This window comes from Salmo trutta, chromosome 2, assembly GCF_901001165.1.
Source record: "Salmo trutta chromosome 2, fSalTru1.1, whole genome shotgun sequence".
NCBI lineage: Eukaryota > Metazoa > Chordata > Actinopteri > Salmoniformes > Salmonidae > Salmo > Salmo trutta.
Genome location: NC_042958.1, coordinates 24,594,454 through 24,615,246, shown reverse-complemented (window position 1 = coordinate 24,615,246; position 20,793 = coordinate 24,594,454). Strand labels below are relative to the sequence as shown.

At 43.7% G+C, this 20,793-nt stretch overlaps 1 protein-coding gene across 4 annotated transcripts in view; it reads left to right on the top strand.

The window, feature by feature from the left end:
- The window catches only part of ccny (cyclin Y), a 72,789-nt gene that overhangs the window by 32,690 nt on the left and 19,306 nt on the right, over nt 1–20,793 (top strand). The window contains exons 2-5 of one of the 4 annotated variants that reach the window (XM_029699230.1): nt 17,794–17,868; nt 18,730–18,750; nt 20,136–20,170; nt 20,451–20,474. In XM_029699230.1, the coding sequence (XP_029555090.1) occupies nt 17,794–17,868; nt 18,730–18,750; nt 20,136–20,170; nt 20,451–20,474 (155 nt within the window). The remainder of the gene's footprint in view (nt 1–17,793; nt 17,869–18,729; nt 18,751–20,135; nt 20,171–20,450; nt 20,475–20,793) is intronic. The other 3 variants (XM_029699248.1, XM_029699238.1, XM_029699256.1) reach the window with 3 other exon arrangements.

Here is a 20,793-nt window from a genome sequence, read left to right as displayed (position 1 = left end):
TTGTCGCAACACAACTGAATGGCTCAAATGCATTAAGAAGGAAATAAATTCCACAAATGAACTTTTAAGAAGGCACATCTGTTAATCAACCTTTGCCTTGATGCTGTCATCAAGGCAAAGGTTGGCTATTTGAAGAATACGAAATATAAAATATATTTTGATTTGTTTAACACTTTTTTTGGTTACTACATGATTCCATACGTGTTATTTCCTAGTTTTTTTGTCTTCACTATTATTCTTCAATGTAGAAAATAGTACAAATAAAGAAAAACCCTTGAATGAGTAGGTGTGTCCAAACATTTGACTGGTACTGTTTAATATATATATCAGTTAATTGAGGTAACGTGTACATGTAGGTAGGGGTAAAGTCATTGAAACTGAACGAGAAGAGGGTGAAAAATGGGAATTTCTTGACTTGTGTTTAAAAAATATATATTTATCCCATTTTTCACCCCCTCCTCATTTAGTTTCAATGACTTTACCCCTACATGTACACGTTACCTTCATTACCTCAACTAACCCGTACCCTTGCACATTGACTCGGTATATAGCTGGCAGCATTGAAAGAGGAGTGCATCCGCAGTCACTTCTAAGATGCTGGCCCTTGTGGTGAGTAGGGCTTAGCTAGGCTAATCTAGAGAGCTAATTGACCATGCTGTAAATCAGCCCTGTATATGAGCTGGAGCTATCAGAGCAGCTGTGTAAATAATTTCCTGCAGTGGCGATTGCCTCCCTGATCCAAGGCTGCAGTAGATTGGCCAGAGCAACCAACCAACCCTCACTGATAGGCAGTAGCACAGTCCACACTGCAGATGGGGAAAGACAGGGCCAAAAATGCTGCTGCTGCCCAATGTTTGTCATGGTTTTTGAAAGAGATAAAAATCACTCAGTGAATAGTTTGTTGTGATGTTACCATCGGTTACCATGCCAAACAATATAACTTATCCCTCCCTTAATTTTGTCTGAGCTCCAGCCTGTGTTGACCTTTTCAGCGTTCATTTCAACACTGCTAGCTGGCTCTGTGGTCCAACCCACACATTCCTCCCAGGCTGTTGTCCCTCTGGAGTCAGGCAGATAATTGGCCAGCTCTCTTACATGTGTCAGCGCTTGCAAGACCCTTGTTGACTTCACACAGCACAGATGCATCCTAGTGCCCTGCCTGCCTGTGTTTGTGTATGTGGTTGCGTGCGCCGGGACCTGACACAGAGGCATCCCTGTCCCCTGCCTGTGCAGCTGTGGCAAAACATGCCCTTTGGGGGCTCTGTGGTGCAAGCTCTACCCCAAGATGATACCGTGTCACGGGTAGGATAGGTTTTCTCTCCTCCACTATGAGCTTTGACAGATTAGACCTGTCTGTCTAATAAACTATGTAATGTACTCCAACCAGTGGAGCTTCCAATTGTGTCAATTCTGCTGCAAATTGAATATGGTGGATGTGAATGGAGGTCCCGTGATAGTCAACATTGTCTGTTCATTGTTGAGAGCCGTTAATCCTGTGGCAGCATAATGGTGTGATGTACAGTGGTTAGGCTACCCAGAGAGGCCTTGTTAAATGGCTGAGCATTGGGAGAGTCTGTGTCTGTCTGTCTCCGTTTCTGTCTGTCTGCCTGCTTGTCTCTCAGTCTCTCTCTTTGATGAGGACAGCCTCTGCAGACCCAGTCTTTTCAAGCCTCCGTTGCTTAGTTACAGGGAGCGGAGCGGGAGGGGAGTGTCTGTGGGTCTCAGCTGGGCTTGTTGTAGAGCATGGGGGCGAACCAACCACCCCCTCTCCCCTGCTCCCCGTCCTTGAATCCCAGTCCCCTGAGCTTCAAAGGCAGGCAGGGTGCCGGATCTTTACAACCCCCTTCATCCTCCCACCCACTCACATCCCCACCTGTCCTATGATCTGCTCATCTCAGTACTGTTGCCTCGATGATGACTTATAATTAATGGTGGAAATATGTTGACTTGAACCTTGGCCCACAAGGAATTTAAATCTGTTAGAGGGAATGACTCAACTCGAGCTGTGGAAACGATGGTTCAAACATTATCTGAAATGAGGAAGTGATTTGTCTCGCATGCATTTAGTACGACATGCTCCACTCATTTTGTGTGCGTGCGTGCCTGTGTAAGCTGGTCTTCTCATTGTCCCTGTTCCAATACTGTTAACCAGATTCCTCCTCATGGTTTCCTGGGACTGTGAGCGGTACTTAGTGGGGCTCTAGCTACTCATCTTCCATTGGAGCTGGGGTTGGCTGGAACCTGGCGGAGCATGATACCTCACTGTCACCACTGGCTGCACTGCTTCAACTCCCGGCTAATTGCAGCCATCCATCTCCTCTAAACGATCCGTCCTCAGCACTAAAGTACCAGGCTCTACAATGCTAACTAACCACATTGGTATGCATGACAAGATATATGCCATGCGGAGCGTGGAAGAATTTACGTGAATCCAGGGAAATTTAGGCCCGGTTTTGAATGCGCTTTCATTGAGTAATTCCGATTTTTAGAAAATGGGTTTGGTCTTGTGTGCTTTTTTGTGACTTGGTAACTTCTCTACTTGTTCTGTCTCACTGGATGATTATCTGTTGTATCCTATCCCCTGCTGTATACCCACTGACCTCCAACTGTTGGGCTAATTTATCTCCACCTTCCTCTCTCTCCCTCGTCTTTCTGTTGCTGTGCCAGACTGCCTGGTATTTGTAACACAATGGGATACCAGTGATTCATGTCAGAACCACACACTAAGGAAACTCTTTGATACATTTGTTGTTTTTTTTAAGTTGGTGACTGTAGAGCTGGAAAGCTGGGTAAAAACATACCAGTCTCTTTACCTCCAAGATAAATCTGTTTCTTTTGTTAAGATGTGGTTTTGATAGATAAATGGCAAGGTGTCTTCTAGTATTATGCATGTTGTGGTTATATAAAGTATGTTAGTTACTAGTTTCCCTTATGAATGTTTTTGAATGCCTTATTAAGCGTTGTAAGGTGATATGATCTTATCAGTTGCCTCTACTACTATAGCGTTTTCCCAGGGCGAGGAGAGGATATGGCCCGTTCTCTAGACAGGAAATGCCTCCCCATCTGTCCACGCTCACAGGAAGTGTGTCTTCCTTGTCTTCCTAAATAAAGCCTGCCTGAAGACTGTTTCAAATCTCCCTCTCTACTGTTGTATTACAAAGATACAGGTGGTGGACCAAAAAACCCAATCACCTGGATGAATGAAGGATTAACAATATGACAATGCCCCCACCCAAAAGTGCATGAGTAGTCAGTCGCCCAATAGTCATCTTCTTTTCCCTCCATTTGTTAGCATTTTTATCCACCACTTTATAGGTCTTCTGTCGCTGATATCCCTCAACCCTGGTCTTACTCTTCTCTCTGCATCAACTATTTGTTCACGCCAAACGTCTTGGAGACAGTACAGAGGTTTCTAATTGTTCCTAATTGTTACTAATCTTGGTAACTGCACCATGGCTAGATGCATAACTACTTTTTGTGTGTTTTTTTATTTATTACACTTTAAATCTGAACAAAAACATTTATGCTCATGATCGTATTAGGGATGTTAACACACTATCCCCATGTGTTTCAATGCAAACCAGGATTAATAGGAGCGTACTGGGATTAATTGGATAAACTGTGATTTATGGGGAAAAAGACAGAATAGCAAAGTCTACTCATAAAATATGTGGAAGCCAATGATTTGGGCTATACATATATACTATAATATTATGCATAGTTAGTATTGATCATGTTGAACAATTTATTGTATGTTTTCCATTTACAATCTGTATTGAGTGCCTTTTGTGCTACTGTACCATTTCAGCTCACCTGAGATTAATGTGAAATTTACATTAATGGCATCTACAGTGGCGCAGTGGGCTCCCGAGTGGCACAGCGTTCTAAGGCACTGCATCTCAGTGCTTAAGGCGTCACTATAGTACCTGGTTCGAGTTCTGGCTTTATCCATCCGGCCGTGATTGGGAGTGCCATAGGGCGGCGCAAAACGGAAAACAACTACCCACAAAAACCCAGGAAGAAAAACCCCTACTTAAATATGATCTCCAATCAGAGGCAACGAGGACCAGCTGCCTCCAATTGGAGATCAACCCAAAAAACAACAACATAAAAATAGAAAACCTAGAACACAAACATAGAAAAACCCAAAACCCCGCTGTCACGCCCTGACCTACTCTACTATGGAAAATGACATCTTTCTAGGGTCAGGATGTGACAGTGATTGGTGATAGTTGTCTATGGCGGCTCAAATGCAGTCCACATAACCTTAACCTCCAGCATAGGAGGCGGCTCCGGTTCTGGGCGTACCCCCCGCTCCACCCGCTGATCCTTCTGCTTTATTACCACCTGACCGTGGATCGTCGTCGAAGGAACCGGACTGTAGATCATTGCTGGAGGTTCCGGGCTGCAGGCCGCCGCTGGAGGCTCCGGGCTGGGGAGCGTCGCTGGAGGCTCCGGGCTGGGGAGCGTCGCTGGAGGCTCCGGGCTGGGGAGCGTCGCTGGAGGCTCCGGGCTGGGAGGCGTCATAATAGGTTCCGGACTAGTGACCGTTGCTGCTGGCTCCATGCCATGGATCATCTCTACAGGTTCCGCGCCAAGGATCATCACTGGAGGCTTCTTACCATGAATTATCTCTACAGGTGCCGGGCCATGGATTATTCCTACAGGCTTCGTGCCATGGTTTATCCCTACAGGCTCCGGACCATTTATAATCCCTCCAGGCTTTTTGCCAAGGATTATTTCTTCAGCTTCCGGGCCATGGATTACCTCTTCAGGCTTCGTGCCATGGAATATCCCTACAGGCTCCGGGCCATGGATCATCACTAGAGGCTTAGTGCCATGGATCATCTCTACAGGCGTCAGACCATCGATTATCACTGGAGGCTTTGTACGTGGAGCAGGAACCGGCCTCACCGGACTGGGGAGACGCACTGAGGACCGAGTGCTCAAAGCAAGCACCGGCCGTACTGGGTTATGGATGCGCACTGGAGGGAGAGTGCGAAGAACAGGCACAGGACGTACTGGATTCTGGAGGCGCACTGGAGGGAGAGTGCGAAGAACAGGCACAGGACGTACTGTGCTATGGAGGCGCACTGGAGAGAGAGTGCGAGAAGCAGGCACATGCTCACCACAAAAAGCACGGGTAGTTGACTCAGGCCTCACCCCTGGCCCAGCCAAACTACCCTTGTGCCTCTCATTTTTCCCAGGTATCTATCGATTACCTGGCCCCAAGTCCAGTTCCTCCTCTCCATCCACTCCGTATGTGACCAGGTGTCCATTTCTGCCCGGGCACGCCGCTTGATCCAGTCATGGTGGGTAGTTCTGTAACACGGGTCGTATAAAGGAGACCAAGGCGCAGCGTGTATAGTGCTCATATTTGACTTTTAATGAAGACACTAGAACAAAACAACAAAACGACCGACAACAGTTCCGTAAGGTACACTTTGACAAAACGGAAAACAACTACCCACAAAAACCCAGGAAGGAAAAACCCCTACTTAAATATGATCTCCAATCAGAGGCAACGAGGACCAGCTGCCTCCAATTGGAGATCAACCCAAAAAAACAACAACATAGAAATAGAAAACCTAGAACACAAACATAGAAAAACACAAAAAAAAACTGTCACGCCCTGACCTACTCTACTATAGAAAATGACATCTTACTAGGGTCAGGACGTGACAATCACACTCAGATTAATTGGTTGAAACATTAAACAGCAGGGGGAAAAAAATAAATATATATATTTTTTCTCTCTTTGAATCCAAGATAGAAGTTGGCTTAATGGGTATGTTTATTCATTAAAATATTACAACTTTTACAGTCAATGCACTTGTCTGGTCTCTGTATTGTCTGTGACCACTGTTAATCCTGCCAGCCATATTAACCACTATCAGGGCTAGAGTCCAGGCCAGGGTGCATGTGTAAACACTGACCAGGGTTTGGCAGGTGGGCTGCTGGCTTCCTGTATAAGGATTTAGTGGTCCATTTGTTGACGAGACCCACTGAGTATTGACCTTCAGGTCTGGCTGTGTTTGTGTGTGGTGCTGCAGCGAAGGTCAGCAGTCTCCCTTCCTCTCCCTGACCCCCTGCTGGGGCTCCATCCACTTGGCACCAACTTAATGAGAGATCACCCCTGAAGAAGAGCAAACACACCCACGGATACTCTGTCCCCATACCAAGGACTTTTTGGTTGGACACAGAATGAGACGTTGCCTTTTTATTTAGAAATTGGAAAATAATTACATAAATAACTAATATTCTGTATAGAATATTCTCTATATGTCCCCCATATTCCTCTGGGATCTCATTTGGGACTTTATAAAAATGACACCCCTTCATTTTGAATTTCGTGAATGCAGATAGAAGTTTGTGGAATAAATAGTTTTTACATAAAGTATCCGGTCACTTTCATAAGTTTGTGCTGGTCATGTACTGTATTATCTAGGCTTGGTTTTCAGTAAATGGTGATAGTGACTGACTATTCACATTCTCAAAAAAAACTTTATAGAAAGGGAATTAGATTAACAAGCAACAAGTGTTACATATAATCTTTGTGACACTGGAGGTATTAACTGCAGGATAAGGGTGAATGCACTGAGGGGATTTGATATTCAGTCAATGCTAGGTTCTCAGAATGATATCAAATGAATCGACTGATACTACTATTTACTCTCCTACTTTCAGTTGTATTGTCTGCATTACCCACACATTCCGTTAGGCTGGCGAGCAGATTTGTCTTACAGTATGTTTCTGTGATGGAACATGGTGGCGATGCAGCGGGATGGAGTGTTACCGTTGATGTCGCTTTAGCCTGACTGTGATCATTTAGTGTTGTCGGCATTGTTAGTTGTCCTGAGTGCTCTGCACCGTGTGGGAGGAAGTCCCATTATCTCTCCCCAGTCTGCCTAGAGAAGTAGGCATAAACATGGCCTGGTTGAAGTGATGCGGGGATAATGATGGAGAACGGAGAGAGATAACCGGACAAAGAAGTGATCACACTCCCTGAATCAGGAGGCAGATGGTAAAGGAACAGAGGGGTGTGTGAGGTCAGTTAGCCATGTCATCTCCCAGGCTGTTAAGCTCTTATTGACTCCATTTATCAGGCCTTTATTTCACATTACACTGCTTTTCCTCCTCACTGCACATTCATATAGGGGGCACTTAGCATCTCTCTCTTTTAACACTGAGTTATGACCTTGTTGGTTTGGTTCACACACACACACACACACACAGAGACAAAGACAGAGACAAAGACAGAAATCTTGGTACTGAAACATTAATTTCTTCATGAGGGTGTTTATTGTTCTGACCTGAGACTTAATGAATCTCAATGTGTCAGTGTTTACTTTCATCAAGTTCAGGTTTCATTAAGTTCAAATATCACAAAGTAAATGTTTAAACCTACATTAATGCACAGTTTAATCACTCTTGACATTAAAGCCACATGAAAGAGAAGATAAAGCCAGATGAATGAAATAAACTAAGCATAGTTATCTTTGTCTCTCTAGCCAAGAACACTGAGGGTCATGTTTCTTTATGAGTGGAGTTACACTGTGTTCAGTGTTTAAACCAGCTTCATGAGGTAGTCACCTGGAATGCATTTCAATTAACAGGTTGCCTTGTTAAAAGTTAATTTGTGGAATTTCTTTCCTTCTCAATGCGTTTTGAGCGAATCAGTTGTGTTGTGACAAGGTATGGGTGGTATACAGAAGATAGCCCTATTTGGTAAAAGACCAAGTCCATATTATGGCAAGAACTGTTCAAATAAGCAAAGAGAAATGACGATCCTTACTTTAAGACATCAAGGTCAGTCAATCTGGAAAATGTCAAGAACTTTGAAAGTTTCTTCAAGTGCAGTCGCAAAAACCATCAAGAGCTATGATGAAACTGGCTCTCATGAGGACCGCCACAGGAAAGGAAGACCCAGAGTTACCTCTGCTGCAGAGGATAAGTTCATTAGTTATAAATGCTTCACAGAGTTCAAGTAACAGACACATCTCAACATGAACTGTTCAGAGGAGATTGCGTGAATCAGGCCTTTATAGTCGAATTGCTGCGATGAAGTCACTACTAAAGGACACCAACAAGAAGAAAATAATTCCTTGGGCCAAGAAACACGCGCAATGGACATTAGACCGGTGGAAATCTGTCCTTTGGTCTGATGAGTCCAGATTTGAGATTTTTGGTTCCATCCGCTGTGTCTTTGTGAGACGCAAAGTAGGTGAATGGATGATCTCCGCATGTGTGGTTCCCACCGTGAAGCATGGAGGAGGTGGTGTGGGTTGCTTTGCTGATGACACTATCTGTGATTCATTTAGAATTCAAGGCACACTTAACCAGCATGGCTACCACAGCATTCTGCAGCAATCCGCCATCCCATCTAGTTTGTGCTTAATGGGACTATAATTTATTTTTCAACAGGACAATGACCCAACACACCTCCAGGCTGTGTAAGGGCTATTTGACCAAGAAGGAGAGTGATGGAGTGCTACATCCAGATGACCTGGCCTCCACAATCACCTGACCTCAACCCAATTGAGATGGTTTGGGATGAGTTGGACCGCAGAGTGAAGGAAAAGCAGCCAACAAGTGCTCAGCGTATGTGGGAACTCCTTCAAGACTGTTGGAAAAGCATTCCTTATGAAGCATTCCTTTTGCTTACTGCATGATTCCATATGTGTTATTTCATAGTTGTGATGTCTTCACTATTATTCTACAATGTCGAAAATATAAAAAAATAAAGGAAAAACCCTTGAATGAGTAGGTGTGTCCAAACTTTTGACTGGTACTGTATATATTTATAAAAAAATATATGGAGGGTTGGAAATGACATAACTGTTGATTTTCTCATTCATTAAGAAAGCTTAACATGTGTGTCTTTGGTTGTTGAGTCAGTTAGATAATGCTCATTTCAACCACAACTGTCATAACCATAAAGCTATTTCAGAATATTTAGCTGGCTAACTCCTTGATCCTCCTACTTTGTTGCGTACCGCTCTGTTGTTCCCTCCTCCCCTCCTCTCCTCCCCCTCCCTCTCTCCCCCTCCACTGATCTCTGGCTGGAACAGTGCCATAAACCATGTAATTCTCCATGACAGAACACTATTGTTCTTCTGCGAAACATGGCAGTAAATAATACCGTACCTTGGTGCCTTGCCATATGCGCAATTCCACGATAACAGAATCATGTTGAGACTCATATTTTTCACAATAGAATGTATGTCAAACAAAAAACTAAAATCGCAAAGTTTAACAAACCAGCCATCTCAAGGACAAGGACAACTTTTAACAAATTATACAACATTTAAAAAAACACATTTACTTGAAGAACAGTGCAGATGCAAAGTTTGGTAACAAATGACGGCACAAACGGCACAAACTGTAATTATTGTATCAAACTTTGCATCTGCACTGTTCTACAAGTAAATGTGTTTTACATGAGGTTTGTCGGCCACCCTTCATATGCTATAAAATATAGCAAAATTACAATTACATTCAATGAATCAGGTATCAAATGGCTATTTTAGCTACTTCAAAGCAAGGTAACTAAGACATGTTTATCTATAACATTTTAAAGCAAAAATATTCAGGTTTCAGGGGAGATCTATTGACAGCATGGGAGATATTCCTCAATTAGGCTATTCTAAGAATATATTTTAAAGTTGTCAGAATGACATGACCAAGAGGGGAATCCCAGCTTTCCAACGGTGTCAGATTTATTTCTCAGACTCAGAATATTGGGTGCTGGAGAGACTGATTTACAACCAGAGTAAACATTGGTTTATCAATGCACCTGTTCATCGATGGTTGCCATTTTGCAGTTATGCCGGTGGAAAGTTTTAAGGACATGATAATAGCTAAATAGTTAACTACTGAGAGAGCTAGCTAGGCTACACAATATATGTTGAATTGGCGATCTAGTTAGCCTGTTGTCATTATTTTATAGGCCTACCTGCTGTAAAGTCTCTCTCTCCTCTGGCCCACTTGCACTGGAACACATGCAGCTGATGCATACATCATAACTTTTCCAGGATTTTCATCACTGTACGAAGCCTGTGCTGATAAACAATATGCTCTAACTGCAAGTAAGGCACTAAGTAGCAAGGAATATCAACAAATGTGTACACGCGGATCTGCTCTTTTTGAATAGTGCTTCACAACTGGGGATGATTGAGACTGCTCTGCCTGTCAATGCAATACAATCCTACTCTGATATGCTCTGCAGAAATTAGGAAAACAGCAATACGTCACATCCAGAGGACACTGATCCAATTCTGATCAAAGTAATTGTTTGATATTCTTTTTTTTCTTTATTGTCCATTCACACGACTCAAATCGACACTCACACTCAGTTTATTAGGTACACCCATCTAGTACGGGTCGGACCCCCCTTTGCCTCCAGAACAGCCTGAATTCTTCAGGACATTGATTCTACAAGACGCAAATGTTCCACATGGATGTTGGTCCGTGCTGATGCGATAGCATCAAGCAGTTGCTGCATATTTGGACGGCGTTAGACCACCACCACCAGCCTGTACTGTTGACACCAGGCAGGATGGGTCCATGGACTCATGCCGCTTACGCCAGATCCTGACTCTGCCATCAGCATGACGCAACAGGAACTGGGATTCATCGGACCATGTTTTTCCACTCCTCAATTGTCCAGTGTTGTTCGCATTTCCACTGGGGCCACTTCTTCTTGTCTTTATCTGATAGGAGTCGAATCCGGTGTGGTCGTCTGCTATAATAGCCCATCCGTGACAAGGATCAATGAGTTGTGCACACCGAGATGCGGTTCTGTACACCACTGTTGTACTGCGCTGTTATTTGTCTGTTTGTGGCCACCCATTCTTTTTCGACCTCTCTCATCAACAAGCTGTTTTCCCCCACAGGACTGTCGCTGACTGGATGATTTTTGTTTGTCGCCTCATTCTCGGGAAACACTAGACACTGTCGCGCATTAAATGCCCTGGAGGGAAGCCGTTTCTGATATACTGGATCTGGCATGCCTGGCACCGATGATCATACCACGCTCAAAGTCGCTTAGGTCACTTGTTTTTCCCATTTTTAAAATTGAATCAAACAGTAACTGAATGCCTCGATGCCTGTCTGCCTGCTTTATATAGCAAGCCACGTGACTCACTGTCTGTAGGAGTGATCCATTTTCATGAACAGGGTGGCCGGTGAGTGTATATTCTTCTTGTCAGACTATTATTTTTCTTGTCCCGGACAAGCATGAATGTAGAGTCCTGGAGATTAAATCACCATCACAGGGGTCCACACACACTCAGCCATTAGTATAAGAGATGCAACCAGAGATTTGAGACAGTCACAGCAGACTGATGAAGTCATGGAAAAGAGAGTCAGGAGACATCTCCTTTTGTCTAAATCACTTGACTAAATGTTCTTTCTTTCTTTGTTTGCTTTTCCTCTCGGAAGGATAACTGTGTGTGTGGGTGTGTGTGTGTGTGTTCTACTCAGCAGCAGTTTCTTATGACACATTTCAGCACAGTGATACACACTGTACACATTTCTACATTTTGAAGGTTAAGTTTAGGCATTAACTCGGAATGGTTAAGGTTTGGGATAGGCTTAAAACAAAAATTGAAAAACAACTTCCTATTGCTGTATTTGAACTTCCAACCTTGGGAATCCGATGCAGATGCTTACTGCTCTCACTGTAACCCCTAGTAGCCGGTTTCCATGTAATCTCCTGACGTCCTCAGACATAGATGGACGTCGAATACTGACTTGTATCACGGGTGATCTGGCTGTATATCAACCAGGATTACCACTGACTGCTGAGCTACTGGGTCTCACTGAACTGGTCATACACTACCATCACACATACTGTTATTGCTAGTGTCATGCTCAGGGTAAAGGAGACTTCTTGTGTAACATTCACAGGTAACCTGTTACTGCTGTTATAGGATCATTCACAAGTAAGGAATCACATTTTGGGTTTGAAAAGCCAGTGGGGATAACACAGTCCTGACTATTTGCCCAGGCCATTTAGCCAGCTGTGTCGGGTTAGGTTCTAGCCTCAGAAATGCTCTACCCCTTTAGGGTGAATTATCTTCAGAAATACCAGCTTAACCCCAGGCTCTCTGACTCTATCACACAAGTCCCTTACTCCTTTTCCAATGCTACCACCACCACCAGGCTCAGGAGAAATAGAACATATTTTATCAACCAGTTCACCACTCCAGTGAGGAAGCTCCCATGGGCCTGATGAGAGTGAGAGAGCCTCCATCAGTTCACAGTGCTAAGCTGCTCTAAAGTGGCTATTTCAACTTGGAGAAGAGACGGATGAGATTTTAGTGGAGGGGCATGGTGAATATATAAAATACGGGGAAATCAAGTTTTTGACTGCACTGGGCCTTTAAAATGCACTTCTTTTGAACAGGACATATGCCATTTGTGACCCTGGTCATCTGTAATGCTCTGGTACACCTTGTCAGGCACGTTGTCAGGCACGTCCTGCAGCTATGAGGAAGACATGCTTGAAGGGATCCGTTCGAATTATCGGGTTGAGTGGAGTCAACCTTGTGACTCTATGTCCTTGTCTTTGTGCCTGTCTCTCCACACTGAAAGGTGGCGTCATGCTAATCCTGGATAACATTCATGTAATTGAATTATCTTTATTTAGATAGGATAGTCCACTCCGTAAGAATTACCACTGTGTTCCAGGGAGTCCTGCGTTCCATGGAATCAATAAAAACATACACGTCACATAAAGTTTACTGTAAAACACACCATACACAGAAGCATATACAACATGTGCAGTAGCATACATACAAAAGCAAGCTCACATTACATCTATCTTGATTTGTGTACTGCTCTCCTTGTGCCCTCTCCTTGTCTCCTTTCCTTCCAGATTGCAGATTATAAAGACTAGTTTCATTTGCTAACTAAGGAAAGGAGGCATGAGTATAGGGTTAGTCAAGCTCAGGACCAAGTGTTACATGAAAGAAGACTACGCTCTCTACCAAGATAACAGAGATCCTATCATTTGTGAATAACAGGATCTCTGACACACAGTCAGTCAGTCAGAGATGCCATGGAGGTGGCGCAGCCATCTGGTCTCTCCTGGCTGGTGTCTCTGTAGTAAGTTCTGGATGAATCATTGGGTTCTCTGCTCTTTGTACTGTCTGTCTGGTGACTTGTAATGACGGACTGCCAGACCTGGGCCTAGCTGGTCCAATGTGCTACAGTGCCAGGACAGGACCAGCCTGCCAGGCAGCCTGCCAGGCAGCCTGCCAGGTAGCCTGCCAACCCACACTGCCCTCGGTGATGATGGAGGGACAGCGAACAGGAGCTGTGGCCACTGTCCATGTAAGTCTGCATCTGTTGGGCGTAATGTATAGGACGGCTCAGACAAGGAGCAGCAGCAGGGACACTGATGTACCTCATTGATTTATCAGCTTGGCCAAGCACCCTGTGATCGTTGTGAGAGAGTATTAAGTGGCGTTTTGATGTTGTCATTCTCTCAACACCGGTGCCCAATAAGACCCTTGGCTCACTGAGAAATGGCCCGTAAATCCAATGTGTTTTATGGATGCTTGATTCATTTGAACAAACGTTTGTTGGCAGCGGAAGTGGATGGAAGTTGAGCTGCACAGAAGTAGGACTGACGGTAGGATTATGGGAATACAGGGTGTGTGCGTGTACAATACAGTCTCACTGAGTATGATTATTTGCATACAAAATACAATTATTGTGGATAGACAGATTTAATATGATAATTTGATTAAGACCTTTCATGCTTTGAAAGAAGAACGATTTCTATAATAATCCTGTTTACATGTCCACATCTGAAATCGGGCTACCCGATGGGACTTTGATAAATGCAGAAAATCTCAAATCAAAATAAGAGTTCTACCACTGCGACCATGTTATTTTTGGGAAGCCTATTTGATTCCGAGTTCAGACATACAGTGCATTCGGAAAGTATTTCGACCCCTTGACTTTTTCCACATTTTGTTACATTACTGCCTTATTTTAAAATGGATTAAATAAAACAAAATCCTCATCAATCTACACACAATACCCCATAATGACAAAGCAAAAACAGGTTTTTAGAAATGTTTGCAAATTTATAACAAATTAAAAACCAAAATATCTTATTTACATAAGTATTCAAACCCTTTGCTATGAGACTTGAAATTGAGCTCAGGTGCATCTTGTTATCATTGATAATCCTTGATGTTTCTACAACTTGATTGTGGTAAATTCAATTGATTGGACATTATTTGGAAAGGCACACACCTGTCTATATAAGGTCCCACAGTTGACAGTGCATGTCAGAGAAAAACCAAGCCATGAGGTTGAACCAATTGTCTGTAGAGCTCCGAGACAGGATTGCGTCAAGGCAAAGATCTGGGGAAGGGTAGCAAAATATTTCTGCAGCATTGAAGGTCCTCAAGAACACAGTGGCCTCCATTATTCTTAAAAGGAAGAAGTTTGGAACCACCAAGACTCTTCCTATAGCTTGCCGCCCGGCCAAACTGAGCAATCGGGGGAGAAGGGCCTTGGTCACGGAGGTGACCAAGAACCCAATGGGCACTCTGACAGAGCTCCAGTTCCACTGTGGAGATGGGAGAACCTTCCAGAAGGACAACCATCTCTACAGCACTCCACCAATCAGGCCTTTGTGTTAGAGAGGCCAGACTGATGCCACTCCTCAGTAAAAGGCACATGACAGCCCGCTTGGAGTTTGCCAAAAGGAAGCTAAAGGGCTCAGACCATGAGAAAAAAATTCTCTGGTCTGATGAACCAAAGATTTAACTCTTTGGCCTGAATGCCAAGTGTCACATCTGGAGGAAATATGGCACCATCTCTACGGTGAAGTATGGTGGTGGCAGCATCATGCTGTGGGGATTTTTCAGGGCTGGGACTGGGAGACTAGTCAGGATTGAGGGAAAGATGAACGGAGCAAAGTACAGAGAGATCTTTGATGAAAACCTGCTCCAGAGCGCTCAGGATCTTAGACGGGGGCGACGGTTAACCTTCCTACAGAACAACAATCTTAAGCACACAGCCAAGACAACACAGGAGTGGCTTCAGGACAAGTCTCTGAATGTCCTTGAGTGGTCCAGTCAGAGCCTGGACTTGAACCTGATGGAACATCTCTAGAGAGACCTGAATATAGCTGTGCAGCGACACTCCCCGTCCAACCTGACAGAGCTTGAGAGGATCTGCAGAGAAGAATGGGAGAAACTCCCCAAATACAGGTGCGCCAAGCTTGTAGCATCAAATCCAAGAAGACTCGAGGCTGTAATCGCTGCCAAAGGTGCTTCAACAAAGTACTGAGTAAAGGGTCTGAATATATAAATGGGATTTAAAAAAATATTTATAAAATTTGCAAATAAATGTTAAAAAAACTTTTGCTTCATCATTATGGGGTATTGTGTGTAGATTGATAAAAAAATATTTTATACATTTTAGAATAAGGCTGTAATGTAACAAAACGTGAAAAAATTTAAGGAGTCTGAATGCTTTCCGGATGCACTGTATATAAAGTTTTTATGTGAAAATATCTTCAAAGATGCATACTTTCAGTTGTTCCGAACTCACTTCGCTGGTGCTAAAGAGGGAGGCTTGCTTGGCTGGTGTTAGTACATGCACAGATCAAATACACTGCTGGAACTCCGATTAAGGTCTTTACATGTCCTAATCATTTGAAAGATGCAGTTTTTTAATCGCCGTATGCTTACTTCGATTATGACCGTACCAATTAAGATCAGCAGAGTAAGGTGTTTGCATGACTAATGCCATACTCGGCCTACTGCCATAATCAGTTTAATATCGAATTATTAGTGTGCATGTAAACATACTCATTGATTTACCTCATTTCGGTAGTGCAAGACAACTCCCCCTTTTGTCATAACTCTAAAACAATAGAGCTGGTTAGTTTTGTGTAGCAGACCCCGGTGTGACTTCCTGACCAGTTTCCTGAAACACAGGAAGTTAGAAGGGTGGACTGTGTGTGTGTGTGTGTGCACGTGCACCACTGTACAGGCTGAGAGGAAGAGGGCCACTCCAAAGAAAACCCTAAATCAAAGGGTACCGAGACAACCATATTGTGTGTGTGTGTGCCTGCTCATTCGTGTGTGCCTGTATTTAACACTAACTTTTCATTGAGTAGAGTTCTGAAATACCGATCAGACTGTTACAGTACACATTGGACTAATAAGCCTTGTTTTCGTCTCTCGCGTCTTCTGGCTCCTTCCCATACCGTTGATAAACTAACCCATCTTTTATTCATCACCTAGTTCTCCTCCTCCTTGAAGTGCTGCCTGCGCCGTACGTAGGTCACTGGAGTGTGTGGAGGGAGCTAGCTGTATCTCCTTTGAGCTTTAAGTGCCTCTCACACACAAAAGACTGCAGTTCAAAAGAGTTGGAGCATAATGGTAGCTGCTCCACTCAGATGACCTCATATAGGAGTCGTTATTTTCCCCAGCTAAACTAGGTCTCATAACACTATCATGTGTTCCGTCAGTTAATTTGTAGCAATAGCTCATATCCATATCAAGTCACAACTCCCACTCTGTTAAGACCGGCATAGAGCGCCATCTGATGTATGTGTGCTCTGGTAAGACAGTAGTATTATACCAGGGCTGAAGAAAGAAAGCAGGACATCTCAACCTACGATGACTCATATTTCTAAGGCTTTGGGTCTGTAGGCGGGCGCTTGAACCCTGTCTTCCACTCCTCTTTCCCACTCACTCTCTCCTCTCATCTATCACCTCTGTTGAGGAGCTGTTCTTCGGGCAGTGGCTCTCCTCTCCTCTCTGCTGCAGCTGGTGGTATGGCTGGGTGTAGCCCCTATCTGGCCTTTCCTGCCAGGATGACATTATGCTTGGATCCCTGTGGCTGCTGACAGGGTCAGGACCCAGGGCCTGGACTAGGGCCAGAGACAGGGGGGCTGGGTAGTGGATGTCAGGACTGACAGCGGTCCCCTGGGTGGGATCCTGGCCCAGAGCCAGAGACAGGGGGGCTGGGTAGTGGATGTCAAGCCCGAGACAGTTAAAGTAATACAATTATCTGCCAGTGCACTAAGATAATGTGTCTTGGTAAGATATCAAATCAATGCATTCTTATGGTAAGAGATATCTAGGTAACATCAACATATTTTTGCAGTTTAACTAATATGTTAATTTTTATTGCCTGGCGCCATGGTAACTTCCACAATATTCCGTCATTTATGCTGATGGACCTGTTATCACCCAGTGTGTAAAAAGCATCACATAAAAACAGGCAATTGATCAAATAAGACGTTTTCATTGCCGTACCAGTCTGCCTCAATCTCCAGCCAAACCACTGTTCCTCAGCGTTACGCCACTTGGTGGTTGCTATGTTTAACTGCATGCTCCCCTGAAATGGACCTTTCAGACAGAATGTATTTGCGTCCCATTTGGCACCCTATTCTTTCATCAGGGCCCATAGGGCTCTGGTCAAAAGTAGTACATTATATAGGGAATAGGGTCCCATTTGGGACAAATCCTACAGTACTGGTATCCCCAGACAGTCAGTATTCAATACTTGTATTCAAGGCAGTCCTTCTGTACGCGTGATCACATTTTTCTCATCTGTTCAACAAATGGCTATCCGTGTGCGACGCCTCTTTCTCATCAGCATGTGTGTTGTTCAGTCATCCAGCTCTATAAAACAGGTCTATACCTGGCTGGGTTCATTGTGTTCTAACTCTGAATCCATATACAACCAGCAGAGTATACAGTACATTGAGCAGTATGCTCCGGAGCTGATGGCTGTTTCTGTTTCCTTCAGATCTGAACATGGAGTACAACCCTTCAGACCATCCCAGAGCCAGCACCATATTCCTCAGCAAATCCCAGACAGATGGTGAGTGTCCCCTCCTCTCACTCTTTCATTTTCAATCTCTCCTCTCTCTCTAGTACATTGCACTCTCTCTCTCTCTCTCTCTCTCACCGCTCTCTCCTTTTCAATCTCTGGCTCTCTTTTCATTTCTCTCTCGCCCTCCTTTTCTCTCTCTCTCTCGCCCTCCTTTTCTCTCTCTCTCTCTCTCTCTCTCTCTCTCTCTCTCTCTCTCTCTCTGTCTCTCTGTCTCTCTGTCTCTCTGTCTCTCTGTCTCTCTGTCTCTCTGTCTCTCTCTCTCTCTCTCTCTCTCTCTCTCTCTCTCTCTCTCTCTCTCTCTCTCTCTCTCCACTAACTTCTCCACTACGCTGAGTCGTGGATGTCATCTGTGGCACTATGAAGCCTTTTTCATAAAAACACTTATTTTCTAAGCGAATCAATTTTACAGTGTGTGAAGACAACGTCTGCAGGAATGAATTGAAGCCACAGATGCAGATAGTGTTCAAACTATATAATAATGGTTTAATCAAATGAATTTCTCATTTCTAATCTCATGCCTTGCAGCATGGATGATTTAGCACACAGCTCACGTGTAGCCGACCGCAGGTGGATGTTGTAATTAAGTATTGCTTTAAGCGCTGTAGATAATTATCCGTTTGTGAGGCGCTTTCTTAGTTATGTAACGCTCTGCCGTCCTAGTTATCGATGGCTGTGTCCCAAATGGGTTCCTATTCCTTTAACTGTACACTATGTAGGAAATGGGGTGCAGTTTGGGATGCAGGCTCATTGATGCAATATGAGAAAGATAAAAGACAGGAATCCAACTGTATTTGTTACTTGTCCCTAGATAGATATATGTAGAGACCTCTTCAACTTTGTCTTTTTCAGTTCCTGTTCTCAATAAGAAAGGTAAGTAGGTTTGGTATAGGCTGGTGTGATGGGTGTGTGTTTGGCTTGTGTTTTGGGTTATAGCCCTGCTCTGTAGTCTCAAGCTGTGTGCTTCTGACGGAACACCGCCATCTGTCTTTGCAGCAGATTTCTGTGTGTGTATATACAGTATATGTGTTCATATTTTGTGGATTATTGTAAGCTGTGCTCAGATGTAAGCTTTACCTCCTGCATGATGCGTGTTATCTGTACAAACCTAGCCACTTCTGCTCAAACTGGTATGTACTGATGAGACACTCTCGCACACATGCACACACCCAGCCCTCTGTGCCTTTAAGAAGAACAGTCAGAGTTCTTTCTCCCAGCTAGATCAATATTTGAACATGTAAAAATGTGTGAAGCCTTATGATGTAAATGCTCGCTTCCACGCTTTATTTTACAATGTGCACAGCCATGATTCCTCACAGGTTTTAGGTGTGTGTGTGTGTGTGTGTGTGTGTGTGTGTGTGTGTGTGCTGATTGTGTAGCAAGGTGCCAGAGCTTCACTATGTCAGCGTTGTATATCTCATCCTGCCCTGCTGCTTGGCCATGCAGCGCTCCTTCTATGTCGCTACGTCACTCACACACACAAACGCGCGCACACACACACTGGATCTCCGTCACCCAATCAGAGCGGCTTCCATACTTGGAGTGAACCCATCCATCGCAGCAAGGCCCAATGAGGAATCATTAGACTACTGATAAACAGTACGAATGCCCTGTATTCACCACATGAATACAATGACATGATTGAAATAAAGCCAGATAGCGAAGTGGAGCTATAGTTATAGACGTGACAATATTTGTGTGAATGAAGCGTTTAGATTTGATGTAATCCCAAGAGATTGTTTTAGGGGCAAACGCATGAAAGGATTAATTAAGCAATTAACTCAATTGCTTTGCTTTCTGCTTTCACACAGTTCAGAGTGCTAAACATGATGTTAATTTAAGGCCTTTGAGGAATGAAAAGCATTTGTATTATCCCACAGCCATTCATCTATGTCAGCAATTAGTAGAAGTGTAATTTGAAGGAAATGTTAAGTTGTAGCGATTGTTTGCTTGAACAGCACTTTGAGCAATATGTTTTATTAAGTTCCCACAAAGCTGATATTGAAAAATGGCCAATCCATATAGTCACTCTTCCTTAATGTGCCTTTGACCATACTGCACTCCCAGCTCTGTATGGTGCAGGACAGCCTTGGGATTGACTGCCCCCTGTCAGTAATGGCTGTGTACTGCAACCTGCCTTGACCCCTATCAGCGTGTGTTTCAACTCCAGGGGATGAACTCTGCTCTATCTTGTGTGCCTAATCATTGACTGTTACCATGCTGTCACTGATTTCATCTCTCTCGCTCTCAATTTGCAGTGAGAGAAAAACGGAAGAGCATCTACATCAATCATGTGAGTATCAACCTCAGATTGGACGCCATATTGAATATAATGCTGTATTTGCATAGATGATGATGATGCTGATGAAATTGTGTTTTCTGGCATTTGCATGGTAATATGCTATGCTTTTTCATTGATTTAATCAGGTCATTGATGTACGCCCTACTGAATACAGAATATTTGGTTAGCAGTGTTCCTCTGTCATTTGTAAGACTGCATTATTTCTTTGAGCACATGATTGTTCCTGTGATTTTGTTTATGAAGATTTTAATCAACTTTATTATTTTGCAAGTTAACACACATTTCGGAGAACAAGGTAAAGTATTATGTATCCCTGGCATTTGTGTGTTTAGATACAGATTTAATCTAGGTGTGCCTGTTATATCCACTCCTGTCTCTTTTGTCATCTGAATACAGAAGCAAAGTGTATGTATGTACAGTATGTATGTACAGGTAGATGCCAAAATAAAGGAAACACCAACATAGTGTCTTAACCACGAGCCAGAACAGCTTTTTTTAATGTAACCTTTATTTAACTAGGCAAGTCAGTTAAGAACAAATACTTATTTACAATGACGGCCTACCGGGGAACAGCCTTGTTCAGGGGCAAAACGACAGATTTTTACCTTGTCAGC